This window comes from Orcinus orca, chromosome 6, assembly GCF_937001465.1.
Source record: "Orcinus orca chromosome 6, mOrcOrc1.1, whole genome shotgun sequence".
Classification (NCBI taxonomy): domain Eukaryota; kingdom Metazoa; phylum Chordata; class Mammalia; order Artiodactyla; family Delphinidae; genus Orcinus; species Orcinus orca.
The window spans coordinates 69233258-69248810 of NC_064564.1; the positions used below are offsets into that span (position 1 = coordinate 69233258).

Here is a 15553-nt window from a genome sequence, read left to right on the forward strand (position 1 = left end):
AATAGCAATAGCAAGGTCACGAGGAGGCCCTGCCCCAGATCACTGTTCCCTATACCTCTGCCATGGTGACTTGGTGAAGAAGTGAGCTGTACAGTTCCTATCCCTTAAACATTGGTCATAAGTATTATTTGTAGGTGTTTTCTATTTAATACTTCTTTATAACACATACACCTTAATAAACATATTTTACGCCATAATCTTTGTCTATGCTTCCAGTTTTCAGTTTCCTAAGTAGATCAAATTCTTCCCCATCCCTGATAAAAATTATTCCGTATACATTCATACTTGGTCCATATTCACATGTCATGGTCTTTCAACACTAACAAAAATGTGCATTATGTATACCCCATCTTATTACAAAGGGGATCGGAGGTAGCTAACTAAAATACATATGAACAAAAGGCTGAAAATTAAATAGATTTCAGAAAAGAGCAGGGCCAAGAGAAAATGATGGTTAATGAAATAAATTCACAAGAAGTTAATATCAGCATAGCATTTGCTGGTACACACAGAAACTTCCACATACACTTCAGTCATTATGCTGCCTTAGGTATTCATGCAACAGTTCTGTGAAGGTGGTACTATGCCCACTTGACAGACAAAACAACTGAGGGTTGTTTCAGAGGGTTAAGTATTTTCCTCAAGGCTACACAACAGTTAAATCACAAGTTAGAATTGAATATAGAACTCCAAGCGCCAGACTCCATGTGTCTCAAAACACACAGTGCTGTTTCCCTAAATCTACAGGCCTGGGTTCTGGACAAGGCTCTGTCATCAACTAGCTGTGGGTGCTGAGCAGATACCCCAGCTCCAGATCTCAGTGAAAGGGACCTCTGTAAGATCCATTTCGGCTCTGACCATCACGGGACTGACTGACCATCACTGGACTGACTTTCACCTGTCCTTTTGCAAAATGATGGCTTATATGCATGTTGGCTCTTATATTTTTCACGTTAGAGTTTATTTCCAAGAGAAATAATTTTTGTGGCTGTGACTATAAGGTTGTAAGTCAAGCTCGGGATCAGGTCTGGTTACAAGATTAATCCACAGACTTGTAAAATGTCTGCAAAATAATCTGTTAAGATGGGAATATATTACCAATGGTGAAAACTGACTAGGAAATTAGATTGAGTCCAGACCTCGTTGAAAACAAGCTCTTATGTTAAATGAGGCCTTGGCTTCTCTCCTGGGCCTCTAACCAGGGGCCCCTCTCTCCAGTCTAGTAAGCGGTGGTTCTAGGGAAGGCGCCAACAGCATCAGAACTGCAGGCCCCCCACATGACTAAGAAAGTCTGGGTAACGTTTTTCCTCTCACCCTTGGCAGCAGGGGTACAAGAACTTGCCCTTAGGGGGATCTCTCCTCGCACACAGCGGCTGAGGCAGCGCTCCGATACCAGGCAACACTACTGCCCAAGAGAATGTCTCCTCTTGGCTGTCCCGGGTCCCCCAGAGGGTGGACCTTGGCAAGAGACCTCCAAGCAAATCCAAGTCTTCTGCTACCCCCTCCCCAGGCCTTCCAGGTGGAGTTAAGAACAAACGTTAGTGTGTCAGCCATCTCACGCCATTGGAAAGGTCTTGACAGAGTGGGGGGGTCAATTAACTTAGAAGATTTCTGATGCTGCTGAGTGTGAGCTCTCTTTCTTTCAGAAGACACTTAAGAATTTTCTTTCTCATCCTTTTCCTCATAAGCCAACAGGTTCAGAGACCTTCCCTAATTTCTCCTTAAAGCCTGGAAGTAGCCAGAAAACCAGGATACTCCAGCAGTCGTCCCTGGCTCATGGGAATCTGTAGGATGAGCTGGTTTTTAAGAACTATAAGCTACTTCTTTCTCCTTTCTTAGAGGACAGTCTCTAACAGAAATCAACCTAAAACCTGCCCCAAATCATAAAATCCAACTGGCACTCTGAAAGGCCTGTAGGGGTCCAGCCGGAAGATCCATAAATCATCGCATTTCCTTTATACTCATATCACCTCTCAGTTCCAACGCCTTTTTTAAAAGTCTGATTCTAAAATTAAAATGTATAGAAAACTTATGAAGATGATTAGCCCAGGGAATTAAAGCTGACACGTTAACACGCCGAGGAAGTCAGATCCCTAAGGCTAGTGTGAGAGTCCAAAAAATGGGGCGATGTGAGTATCCACAACTTCCCCACATCTACAAATGCAAAATGGAATAGAATTGCTCTGAGGAAAACGTCAATGCACATTTTTTAAAAGTGAGTATAAGAAGGTCAATTACCCTAAACTCCCACATACATACGCTGCATTGTGCTGGAACCAAAGCCTAGCTGGGAAAGCCCAAGCACAGTAAAGGCATCCAAAATGAGAACTGTTCTCTCAGAACTGGTATCTTACAGCTGGAGGGGTGCTTGGAGGAGCAGAGTCTAAGTGCTCATGCACATGCACATTCCCACAACACGGTAATCCAGCCTGTGAATGCTTTCCAGGACTTGAATCTGCTGCTGATACACTGGCATGATAGAAATGGTGAAAACTGAGGAAGCGGAACAGTGCTGAATAAACACTCCCTGATAACGCAAAATGCTTTGTTTTATCCCCAATATTAAAAGCTCTCGATGGCACACTATTTCAGAAGCACATACTTAGCATATGAAAGACTGACCTCCATTCCCAGCTGAAAATGCTCTCAAGTGGGCCCAGCACAGCAGTGACCTAGTTCTTCTCTCACCTTCCTTCCATGCAAACATACAGATCAGAACACATCTCCCGTCCAGGGTCGAAATTCATCACTGGGATTACTGCCACCCAGAAGACCACAGCCAGCATTTTCTAAGCGGCTCTAAAGCGTGGGGATAAGCCTAGAGGAGATGTGGCCTCTTACATAAGCCACTTGTGAAGCTGATTCTGGCCAACTGGGTATTTATGCAAAATGACATCGAAGGAATGAGAAAGGTAAAATTGGAAAACAGAAACAAATATATCCAGATTTCTTTACAATTCCTTGCAGTCAACCTCTGGGGTTAAATGATGTTATGGGTAGAGTGAAAACTTTCTACACGTTTTGCATAATGGCACACATGTGTGCTGAGTTGGGCGTGCGCGTCTGTGAGTGTGTGCTTACGTGCGTGGTTTTCACATACCCAGTTCACGCTCTGCTAACATCTTACCTGCCACTGGTTTCCTGTCGCTTGACCGGGCATATAAGGCGCTGGGAGGCTCCGAAGGCTGTTCTTCACAGGGGAGCCCCCGAGAGGGCTTCCCATGTCCCCGGAGGGGGAGTCAGCGGCTAAGGCCATGGAGTACTGCGGGTAGTTGTACAGGTTGTTGTAGTAAGGGAACAGAGACGGCTGGTAAAAGCTGCTGTAGTAGGTGGAGTCGGAAACGAGGTCAGGTGTGTTCTCCACGTGCCCTCTGCTGGTGGCAGCAGGAATATCCTGGATGGCCACCCGGCCCTCTACTAAGAAAAAACAGAAAGAAAGAAAAAGACAACGTGGTATTAATATGGGGGCCTACAGAACTTTACCTCTAAACCTTGCCAGCGTATGGCCTTCCTCCTCAAGATCTGCAGAGCGTTAGACCAAGGCACCTGGGCGTGCTACTGCTCCTGCGGTCGGAATACAGCAGGGTTCCTGAGGCTGGCGTAACTCTGGCGGCACAGCTGGCAGACCCTTGGTGATTATTTTTACTGAGAATACCAAAAACATTTTAGGCAGGGGTCATTTTAATCACATAAAGCCTGACCAGGTGTAACTTCTACCTAGACATTCCTATCCTAATGTCAAGAAATTAGAGATCAAATCTAGTTAACTTGGCTGTCTGCAACAGTCTTACAACAAAATCAACTGTATTTCACTTTAAATAAAGTAATAAAAAATCCTAGTGCCCTTTCTATGTGTATGTCCACACAGATATATCCGAGAGCCAAAGCAAGAGGCTAAGAGTTTAAGAAAACATCGTTTCCTTCACTTCCTTCTAACCGCTGATACCGAATCCTGAAGTCTGGACAATGGTATAGACCCTGGGAGACAAACTTCTGTAAAAGGTCAGTTAGTAACTCTTTTAGGCTTGGTGGCCATTCCTCTGCAGAATGTACAGGCTGCTGCGTGGTTGTGTTGCAATAAAACTTTATTCACAAACACAGGCAGTGGGCCAAAGTGATCCGCAGGCTGAAGTTTGCCGACCCAGGGTCTAGATGTTAAGCTGTCAATTCCAATAAACAATTGAATGGACTCCTAAGTCATCTCTCCAATAGACATTTATTAAACAATGTTCTAAGAGTTGGCCAAGTGCCTAAAATGGCTGCAAGGTATAAGGTTGCCCCTGCCCACTGGGAGTCTACAGTATAGGATGGACGACGGGATTACAAATTATAACAAGGACTCTCATACAGGAACACCCATAAACTTTTATGGAAACTCAAAGGCTGGAAAGATGACATGCAACCTAGAAAGGAATTACAGAGGCCGTCACAGAAAAAAACTGTACCTGCATTGTACTTTAAAAGAGGAGCAGGAAATAGGTGAAAAAGAGTACTGAGAACAGGGCAGCAAAGACAAAGGGATGGAAGCAGGAAAGTGGGAGGGGACCTTGGGAGTGATGGACAGGGCTGTCAGGTTAAGAATTGCGAAAAGGGCAAAAGAGGGCCAGTCTGATAGGCCGACTGCAGCCAGGCGAGGGGAAGCCTCAGACCAGCTCTCTGAACTCTTTCCGGGCTGTGGTGGGAACCACTGAGGATATCTGAGCAAGGAGCACAGAGGATCAGAGCTGTGCTTTGGAGTGATTCAACTGATGGCAAATCTTAAGACAAGCAAAGGGAAGAGAGCCCAGAGGCAGGGAGAGCCACCAGGCAGCCACTGAAGCCGTCAGGGAGAGACTCAGCAGACTGCAAATACCAGAGACACGGGGGAGATGAGCTCAAGAGAACTGCAGGACTGAGGGGCATCAGGACGCAGAGACGCAGGAAAAGCCAAAGAGGAAGAGCAGGAGGCCTGGGGTGGCAGCAGAGATGCAGGTGGTAAGTCGGCTTCATCACGCAAGGGGCCAGAGGGGCACGGACAAGGGGGAGAGGAGCCAGGCCGAGAAAGTCGACACCTGCACTCATGGGAGAGGCTGAGGTTGGAAGCTGAGATTCGGAAGTCACCGCAGGGAGATGCTGGCTGCATCCGGGAAGAGGAGGGAGCTGTTACGGAAGAGTATGTTCTGAAAGGAGAAAAGAGCGCCAAGGCCAGAACCCTGGAGGATGGAGGAGAGAACGCAGGGCCACAGAGGACAAATTCGACAGGGATGGCAGAGGGGCAGGCTGCAGTGTCGACCCTGCTAAGAGATCAAGCAAAATTCGTTTTGGAAAAGACCCATAGAGGGCTGGGTCTTTAGGGCCCTGTGCTTTTAGCACAGTGTTGGAGAAGCAGAAGCCTTCGAGAGATAAAGGAGCAAGTGAGCGATGAGGAAACAGATGAATATGGTGAAGAGCCTTCTCTCTGGTCAGAAGGGACGACCCAGCCAGCAGCGCCACCGTGCACCCCCCCCCGCCCCCTCCCCTCCGTGCTGAGCACACTGCCGGACACCTGGGGGTAAATATTTGCAGAAGGGATCAATGAACAGTGTTTTTTCAAGTACCCTGTCATCAAAATAAATACGAGGAAAAACTAGAAGCTCCAGGGAGTAATAAGATATTGTTATTTCATTTTTAAAACACAGAGAAGGGCTGAACACACGTAGGCAGGGAGAAGCCTGTGGAGAGAAATTTCCAGGGCTAGCAACACGTGGCCCAGAGCAGGTGCTCAGAAAGTGTCCTCTGACTGAATGCGGGGAAGGCATGACTAAACGTGCATGCTCTGGAAGGTCTGGGAGAGATCTACAACAAAATGTGTTTCTACAGCCTCATTTTACAGTCAGCACTGAAGTCTCTTTTCTCTGACGGGATAGCAAGTCCGTCCACCTCAGGCTCCTGGCGATGCATTGTCAGGGCCACTCTCTTATACATCTCTTTCCTTTCTTCTCTCCTCCTCTTCCCAGCTAACGAGATGAGAAGTTCCAATTCCATCACTCTACCTGTGTCTGGAGAAGGCACCTGCAATTCTTTCCTCCTGAACTTTCCCACTGGTCTATCTCTTATTTTAAACACCAATGTAGTGGCAAAATAGATGGTTTTCTGTATCTAACTCTTCTGTTTTCAATGTCATGTCTTTATGTTAACCTGATTACAAAAGCAATACAAGTTTCACAAAAAATGATAAATTATATAGTTATTTAAATCAGAAAAGGAATGAATGACATACTCTTACCACCCAGTCATAAGCATTAGTGGGACATCCATATACAATCTCATAGGCATTTAGGAAGGCATTTTAGACGTTCATTCCCATCCCTGCTGCTGAAAAACACTGGATACCCCTAGGGCCTGCCCTTCAAAAGCAAGCTTCTTGATAAAGAAAACAAAATACAGTAGGAGGCAAAGAATTAAACAGAAACCCAAAGACAGGAGCATTCTCAGATCAGGGCACAGGTTCATGAATTTCTACATCATAACTTTAGTTAGGACCATTAATCAGGCCTCAGTTTACCCAGAAACAAAATGTTGTCAGTAATAATCCTCAAAGTACCAAGAGCATGGCTTCAATAAATTTCGGAGTAAACCTCAAATAAAATGCTACATCAGGTCAAAGCAAGGATTTGTTTTGCTACAGATGACTGTAATTAATTAAAATGCGATCACTTTTCTACTTGCCCATATTTTACTCCCTCTTTCAAATTATAATGACCTTTAAGAATAAATTAAGATATATGCTGGAAAAGTTTCGATTCATACTAGCATTTAAATAAACAATAAAAATCATGTGAGCTTTATGAGAGTAAATGCCTAAATATTTTAGACTCTTAAAATGTTTAAGCACTCTCCAACAGTGACATTTTAAAAAGCACTAGGAGAGGGCATCCATTCCAGGGACATGTGGAACGACCAAATTCTTATTTTATAAACCACTAAACCGTATTTTAAAGTTCCAAATTAAAATGCCTGGTCAATGTTCAAAACATCTTTATGCCTCCCAGACTTTATGTGTGTGCTACCAGTAAGTGGAAGTTTCCCAAGGCTGAGATAAACATGCGTCCAATTATGTGTCTAATCCAGCGGTGCTCAGCGTGTGGGCCTTGAATCAGCAGCATTGCCATCACCTGGGAATTTGTAGCAATGGGCATCCTCGGCCCCACCCCAGACCCACTGAATCAGAAACTCTGAGGGCTGGCCCAGCAACCTGAGTTACAACAAAGCCTTCGGTAGGTTCTGATGCGCTCAAAAGATGGAGAACCACTAGTTTCATGATTCAAAGCAGCTGCTCTATAAATTATCCCTAAAAATATGTGACTCCTGGCTGCATTATTGTGAACAGCCCTGACTGGCTACCAAGTGAGAGCACACAAATGAATTCCACTGAATAAAGACGTCGGGCTTCTACAGAAATCACTGCAGAGCTTGGATCACAAGCTGTGGGTACTGTGTGTATACTGCTGCCAGATGGTTCTGATTTTCATGGCTCACACCCAGACTTTCTTCATTTATTCTAACCACAAAAGCTTAAGTCACCCTTTCAAGTGCTAGTATAGTGACAAACTATACTATTCCTCATAAGGCTTCTGGACTATCAAGAGAAGCAAGTAATGCACAAATCATTTACTCTTGATCTTAGGGTGTTTTTTTGTTTGGTGTGGCCGATTTTTAAAAAAATTTTTTGTTTATGCGGACCATTTTTTTTTAAGTCTTTATTGAATTTGTTACAGTATTGCTCCTGTTTTAAATATGTTTTGTTTTTTTTTGGCCTCGAGGCATGTGAGATCTTAGCTCCCCAACCAGGGATCGAGCCCGCACCCCCTGCACTGGAAGGCCTGGACGGCCAGGGAAATCCCCTTAAGGTGTACTTTGGTACTTATATTTGATTAATTCATTAGTTATCATGTAACAACTGTCCAAAGCTTTGCTCTAGACATTGTAAAAGGCACAAAGAAATATTCAAAATGTTTCATTTCTTCTTAAGAGGGTCCCATCTATTCGGGAAAATTAGGTGTAGACCGAGAATCCTACAAGTAATGATCCAATGGCCACGATGACAGTATAGGCAGATGTCACCATCAGCAAAGGCAGTGGAGACGTGAGTCAGGATGGAGGTGATTCAGAGATGGTGAGGGTGGCAAGGCAATCAAGAGAGGAGAATAATATCCACAGGATAATGCAGGAGGAAAAGGACAAGACGTGTCCCAGGGACAGTGACCAGATGAGCCTGGCTGGAGTGTAGAGGTCACGTCAGGGGACAGCAGATGCTGAGACTGGAAACTTACTTTTGGGACAAACTGTGGAATGCCTTGCATGTGAATCCCAGCCAAGGGCTTCTGGTTGCCCCTCAAGCTCTAGGGGGTCGATGAGTTTTCAGGGCAAGGGAGTAACATAAAAATGTTTTAGGAAAATCAGTCTGATGCAAGCACAAAAGAAGGATCTAGAATAAGGAGGCAGAAGAACAGACTAGGCTAGAACAGTCTCTTCTAGATATGTACGTGGTCTATAGACTACAATGGAGAGGCTCTTTAAATTCTCCAGGCCAGATGAGGTAACTATAAGCTCGCACAGGGAGGCTGCAGTAAAGAGAAAAAAGGACCTACATGAAAATTACTGGCATGTCTGGTTTTCCGGGAATTCCCTTCAAACAACCACATTACACTACTAACACCTGTCATCCAGGGACCAGGGATGCCGCCCAGCTCCCCTTCCAGGTCCTTGCTCCACTGCTGAGTGATCATGCTTTACTCACTCCAGTTTGAGAAGGAACATGTAGCTCTCGCCCAGAGTAAGAATACAAGCAGGATGTGCCACCTCTCCAACCTCTGCTACAGCAGAATTCCCCAAAGAGTAACTGGAGACAGTCTCTTCGCCGCTGAGCTGGTAAGTCACGCTAAGTGTCACTATTAACTGACTGTAAACCTGAAAGATTTCCAACTCACAAGCCACAAAATATATAAAGCATACAAAATTTGAAATAGGATGTGTGTGTGTGTGCTTTAAACCACAAGGCCAGTATGACTAACTACAAAGACCAGAGCAGTACACTGAAAAGCAAACACCTTAATGAGTCTGCTGAAAATTCTTAAGCTGGATCTCACTCTTTATTTTTTTTAGAATAAAAACTGGTCTGGGCTTCCCTGGTGGCGCAGTGGTTGAGAGTCCGCCTGCCGATACAGGGGACGCGGGTTCGTGCCTCGGTCTGGGAAGATCCCACATGCCGCAGAGCGGCTGGGCCCGTGAGCCATGGCCGCTGAGCCTGCGCGTCCAGAGCCTGTGCTCCGCAAGGGGAGAGGCCTGCATGCCGGAAAAAAAAAAAAAACTGGTCAAGGTGACTTGACGATATTCATAATAAGAGAAAGTACAGTGGCACTGTTCCAAGAAAATGGGGTTGCTCCTTAATAGGAATTATCAACCCCTAAGTCCTCTGCCAAGATGCAAATGAAAGCACGAAGCCAGGTGTTTTAAGTGTTGTTACTTATGACTGGAATAGTCCTAATGTCTGCTGTAAGGAAGAAAGATCAGCAGGTCTGGATTCAACAGCTAAGAAAGGAAGCAGTGCCCAGAGAAGTATGTTATCTCGAAAAATGACCAGCAGCAATCATCCAACAGAGACGTTTGCAGAGACGTTGCCTATAGAATCAATGTCTTCTTATTGCAATGGTCTGATTTGTGGCTCTGTACATTTATTTACCTTCAACACGTCCCATCCTTTGATAAGGCTTCCCAATCCCTCTGCTACTTTTTTTTTGCGCTAACATATGCAGCGTGAAATATGATTCACTCCTTCCTGAGAGATCAATACCCACACATGATAAATACCCTTATTGATCCTGCAGTGTTATATGCTGGTCTCCGGGCCCATGGCATATTAATAGTAGTTAACCAGTAACTCATTTTAAGGCACGTGAAGGTTTTTTCTCCCACTCTTGTCTGGTGTCAAGATTCCCAGAGTTGTTGCACTTTGTGTCCTTTATGTGCAAACCTGAAGCCATACTCCCTTTTCAACGACAAAACCAAACCCCCCAGTTTTGTATATGAAAGATCACATAGGAAACCAAAATTTATGATTCACAGCCATCTCAAGTAAGTGGTAGATTTATGTGTACCGGGTTTTATTTTTCTTCATAACCCCATCCCTTGCGTGGTGCCTGTCCTACTTAGCTTCTAGTTTTAAGTGTTAACCAGGCAGAATGTTAACCAAGATCTCAAAATTACCCACCATCTACTAACATGTTGTGCTGAGTGGTAGGAAGGTACAGCAAAAGTACAAGTCACTGTCTCCATTCTTTTTTTTTTTTTTTAAGGAAAATTAAGGTCTTAAGAAAAGACAATGTTGTTTGATGACATGTCATGGAATCTGGAGGAGACAGTGGGGTGCCGCTTAGCTGGAACAAGTTGGAACAAGGTGGCTTCCTCAGCTCCCTGTTTTTAATCAGTCTTCACCACACGGCAACCCTATGTCCAGACTAATCAGCTCCTGACATTTCCTAGATTTAGGGAAAACTGAGAAATCAGCCTCAGGACTCTTCCCCTACAAGGGAAAGAACCCAAAGGGAGACGTTGATACGTGGGGAGAAAAGTCGGTCTGTGAGCTGATGCCTGGCGCCTCGGAGCATTCGTCCAACTCCAAGAAGAAAAGCTCACCATCCTGACCAAGGGATTGGGTGGGTTTTCCGAGCTAAAACAGAGCTAGCGCAGGAGAGGTCTGATGACTGAGGCGACAGCGTGCCTACTGTTCACACCACTAAGTGTCGACCGTGATGGTGGACGAGGGGCATCATCACAGCTGCCACCTTCCCCTGATTCCGGAGAAACAACTCACGCTCAGAGCACTAAACTTACTGAGCGCCTGTGTGTGCGAGGCAACCTGCCGCACTTTGGGGGACAAAGACTTACCCCTTGATGCTGCAAGGCCCAGCAGTAAAGGGGGATTCTGAAACACACACACAGAAGGAGAGGCTGACTAAGGCTATGGGAAAACAAAAATTGTGTGGCCAGGAGGGCGAAATTAAGTCCAGCCTTCAAAGTACAAGTTCTGCTGATGCTGGCTCATTAACATCACTCTCCACTCTCAACCACAAGGCAGGAATATGTTACAGCCCATTTCTCTTCTTTCCCAAGGAATATTTTTTTTAATGTAATTTGGTCCTGGAGGAATGCGTCAATGTCACTTTTCTTTGTAGGGCGAAGGCTTTGCATAACAAAGTGAACCTGAGGTTGGCCTTTAAAACTCAGAGAGGCTTGTTTCAAAGGTGTGTGAAAGTCAGTGTGGGATGCAAAGGGATCTGGGGGAGACCAAAAGGGGGGGGGGAGGGAGAGAGACAGAAAGAGAGATGAGCATGACCAGATCAAAGAAAACAAGCAAGAGATATGGAGGACGATGGAGAAAATGAAACAATTCAGGCCTCCCAAGGGAGCTGCCGAGATTTGAAACATGCTGCCCCGCGGCCACTGAGAAGCTCAGTGAGTAACAAGCACATCTATTGTGTGCAGCAGCTCCCAAAGTGCTGGGCAGGGAATGCCCAGAATATAAGGAAAAGCCTAACTTACCTGCCCTCAGGGAGCTTCCTCTCTGTGTTGATGAGCAAGGGAGAATTTAAGGGATCAGAGAAGGTTTTCCTGGTAGAAGGCTTTTAAACAAAGGAGGAGAGAGCGAAGGAGAGAGAAAGGAATTCCAAGCAACAAAAGGAGACACGGCACCAAAAAAGCTTCTGGGAAGTCAGAGCAGCCTGCAGAGCAGAGGAGGAGCTCAGGGTCCCAACGGGATGAGAATGAGGGTGCTGCTGGCACAGTACTTATGGAGTTTAGACTCTCCTCCAAGGAAAGATCTTAACTGGATCTGAAGATTGCCACGTAAAGCGCAGGCTTCGCTGTGCGGTCCCTGGGAGCAGCTGATGGCATCCCGGCAGCCCCCACCTCACACACGTGGCACCTGCCATTGTTCCTGGTCACAGTTTCTGCTCCCAGTTCCCTGCCTCCCCCACTGTGTGCCGCAGGATTCCCCCGACACCCGGGAGGGAAAGGGTTTGCCAGATATGGAGAAAATGCCACATCTCTGACTTTACCAGAAAATGTCTCATGGCCATGAAGGCTGATCTCGTGGCCAAGAAAGAGGTTTTCTCTCTGCAGGCCAGTTCAGAATTTCCTGTCATTGGCAAGATGCCAGAGTCACTCTGAGGCTCTGTCCACACTGCCTGGCACACCGGAGGGGTGGGCAGGGCCACACAGGCCAGCGGCAGAGCTCCTGCTGGGAGTGGATGAGGGAAGAAGAGACGAGATGCCCAATGAGTTTCCTCTCCACCCAGTGTTCTATTCTAAGAGATCTTACGGGGAATCCCTTCTCCAATCTTCTTAATATTTTTCACACTGAGAAAATTTTACTTTAGGAGCATTTTTGATAGACTGTGTCCACATACTTAGGTCTCCACAGAAAAGCTCTGCTCTGTTCACTGTGCTGCACAGCAGAAAGTAACACAACTTTGTAAATCAACTATACTCCAATAAAACATAAAAAAAAAGAAGTCTGGTCTGAACTGTATTCCAAGAACTTAAAAGGTAAGGGTTTCCTTTATCACGGTCTTTTTCTTGGCAGGAAGGGTGCTGAACAGAGGGGTGTCAGTTTTTAAGTTTGCTCAAGGCCAGCCCCCTTTAGATTTGGGACTTAGATTCTGCTTTTATAACTTTCTTTTAAAAATAAGATTGTAGAAGATACGGCTTCAAGATGGCAGAAGAGTAAGACGCGGAGATCACCTTCCTCCCCACAGGTACACCAGAAATACACCTACACGTGGAACAGCTCCTACAGAACACCTACTGAAAGCTGGCAGAAGACCTCAGACCTCCCCGAAGGCAAGAAACTCCCCACGTACCTGGGTAGGGCAAAAGAAAAAAGAATAAACAGAGACAAAGGGATAGGGACGGGACCTGCACCAGTGGGAGGGACCTGTGAAGGAGGAAAGGTTGCCACACACTAGGAAGCCCCTTCGCGGGCTGAGACTGCGGGGGGCGGAGGGGGGAAGCTTCGGAGCCGCGGAGGAGAGCGCAGCAACAAGGGTGCGGAGGGCAGAGCGGAGAGATTCCCGTGCAGAGGATCAGGGCCGACCGGCACTCACCAGCCCAAAAGGATTGTCTGCTCACCCGCCGGGGCGGGCGGGGCTGGGAGTTGAGGCTCGGGCTTCAGAGGTCGGATCCCAGGGAGAGGACTGGGGTTGGCTGTGTGAACACAGACTGAAGGGGTTAGTGCACCACGGCTAGCCGGGAGGGAGTCCGGGAAAAAGTCTGGACCTGCCGAAGAGGCAAGAGACTTTTTCTTCCCTCTTTGTTTCCTGGTGCGCGAGGAGAGGGGATTAAGAGCGGTGCTTAAAGGAGCTCCAGAGACGGGCGCGGGCCGCGGCTATCAGCGCGGACCCCAGAGACGGACATGAGACGCTAAGGCTGCTGCTGCTGCCACCAAGAAGCCTGTGTGCGAACACAGGTCACTATCCACACCTCCCCTCCCAGGAGCCTGTGCAGCCTGCCACTGCCAGGGTCCCGTGATCCACGGACAACTTCCCCGGAAACGCACGGCACACCTCAGGCCGGTGCAACGTCTCGGTGGCCTCTGCCGCCGCAGGCTCGCCATGCATCCATACCCCTCCCTCCCCCCCGCCTAAGTGAGCCAGAGCCCCCGAATCAGCGGCTCCTTTAACCCTGTCCTATCTGAGCAAAGAACAGACACCCTCCAGCGACCTACACGCAGAGGCGGGTCCAAATCCAAAGCTGAACTCCAGGAGCTGTGCGAACAAAGAAGAAAAATTCTCCGGGCAGCCTCAGGAGCAGCGGATTAAACCTCCACAGTCAACTTGATGTACACTGCATCTGTGGAATACCTGAATAGACAACCAATCATCCCAAATTGAGGAGATGGACTTTGGGAGCAACGATATATAGATATTTTTCCCTTTTTCTCTTTTTGTGAGTGTGTATGTGTATGCTACTGTGTGTGATTTTGTCTGTATAGCTCTGCATTTACCATTTGTCCTAGGGTTCTGTCTGTTTTTGTTTTAGTACAGATCTTAGCACTTATTATCATTGGTGGATTTGTTTTTTGGTTTGGTTGCTCTCTTCTTTCTTTTTTTAATTACTTTACAAAAAAATTTTTTTAATAATTATTTTTTATTTTAATTATTTTATCTTCTTCTTTCTTTCTTTCCTTCTCTTCTCCCTTTTATTCTGAGCCGTGTGGATGACAGGCTCTTGGTTCTCCAGCCAGGCGTCAGGGCTGTGCCTCTGAGGTAGGAGAGCCAAGTTCAAGACACTGGTCCACAAGAGACCTCCCAGCTCCACATAATATTAAACGGTGATAATCTCCCAGAGATCCCCAGCTCAATGCCAAGACCCAGCTCCACTCAGCGACCAGCAAGCTACAGTGCTGGACACCCCATGCCAAACAACTAGCAAGACAGGAACACAAACCCACCCATTAGCAAAGAGGCTGCATAAAATCATAATAAGGCCATAGACACCCCAAAACACACCACCGGATGCAGTCCTCTCCACCAGAAAAACAAGATCCAGCCTCATCCACCAGAACACAGGCACCAGTCCCCTCCACCAGAAAGCCTACACAACCCACTGAACCAACCATACCCACTGGAGGCAGACACCAAAAACAATGGGAACTACGAACTTGCAGCCTGCAAAAAGGAGACCCCAAACACAGTAACTTAAGCAAAATTAGAAGACAGAACAACACACCGCAGATGAAGGAGCAAGGTAAAAACCCACCAGACCTAACAAATAAAGAGGAAATAGGCAGTCTACCTGAAAAAGAATTCAGAATAATGACAGTAAAGATGATCCAAAATCTTGGAAATAGAATGGAGAAAATACAAGAAACGTTTAACAAGGACCTAGAAGAACTAAAGAGCAAACAAACACTGATGAACAACACAATAAATGAAACTAAAAACTCTCTGGAAGGGATCAATAGCACAATAACTGAAGCAGAAGAACAGATAAGTGACCTGGAAGAAAAAATAGTGGAAATAACTACTGCAGAGCAGAATAAAGATAAAAGAATGAAAAAGAATTGAAGACAATCTCAGAGACCTCTGGGACAACATTAAACGCACCAACATTCGAATTATAGGAGTCCCAGAAGAAGAAGAGAAAAAGAAAGGGACTGATAAAATATTTGAAGAGATTATAGTTGAAAACTTCCCTAATATGCGAAAGGAAATAGTTATTCAAGTCCAGGAAGCACAGAGAGTCCCATACAGGATAAATCCAAGGAGAAACACGCCAAGACACATACTAATCGAACTATCAAAAATTAAATACAAAGAAAAACTATTAAAAGCAGCAAGGGAAAACAACAAATAACACACAAGGGAATCCCCATAAGGTTAACAGCTGATCTTTCAGCAGAAACTCTGCAAGCCAGAAGGGAGTGGCAGGACATATTTAAAGTGATGACGGAGAAAAACCTGCAACCAAGATTACTCTACTCAGAAAGGATCTCATTCAGATTTGACGGAGAAATTAAAACCTTTACAGACAAGCA

General features: G+C 46.0%; 1 protein-coding gene across 6 annotated transcripts in view; it reads right to left on the minus strand.

The window, feature by feature from the left end:
- DMRT1 (doublesex and mab-3 related transcription factor 1) overlaps positions 1-15553 on the minus strand; it is a 117754-nt gene that overhangs the window by 58214 nt on the left and 43987 nt on the right. For 3 of the 6 annotated variants that reach the window (XM_004276430.3, XM_049710886.1, XM_049710884.1), the window contains one exon: positions 3128-3414. In XM_004276430.3, coding sequence (XP_004276478.2) covers positions 3128-3414 — 287 coding nt within the window. Of the gene's footprint in view, positions 1-3127; positions 3418-15553 lie in introns of all 6 variants that reach the window. The other 3 variants (XM_049710885.1, XM_049710883.1, XM_049710882.1) reach the window with 1 other exon arrangement.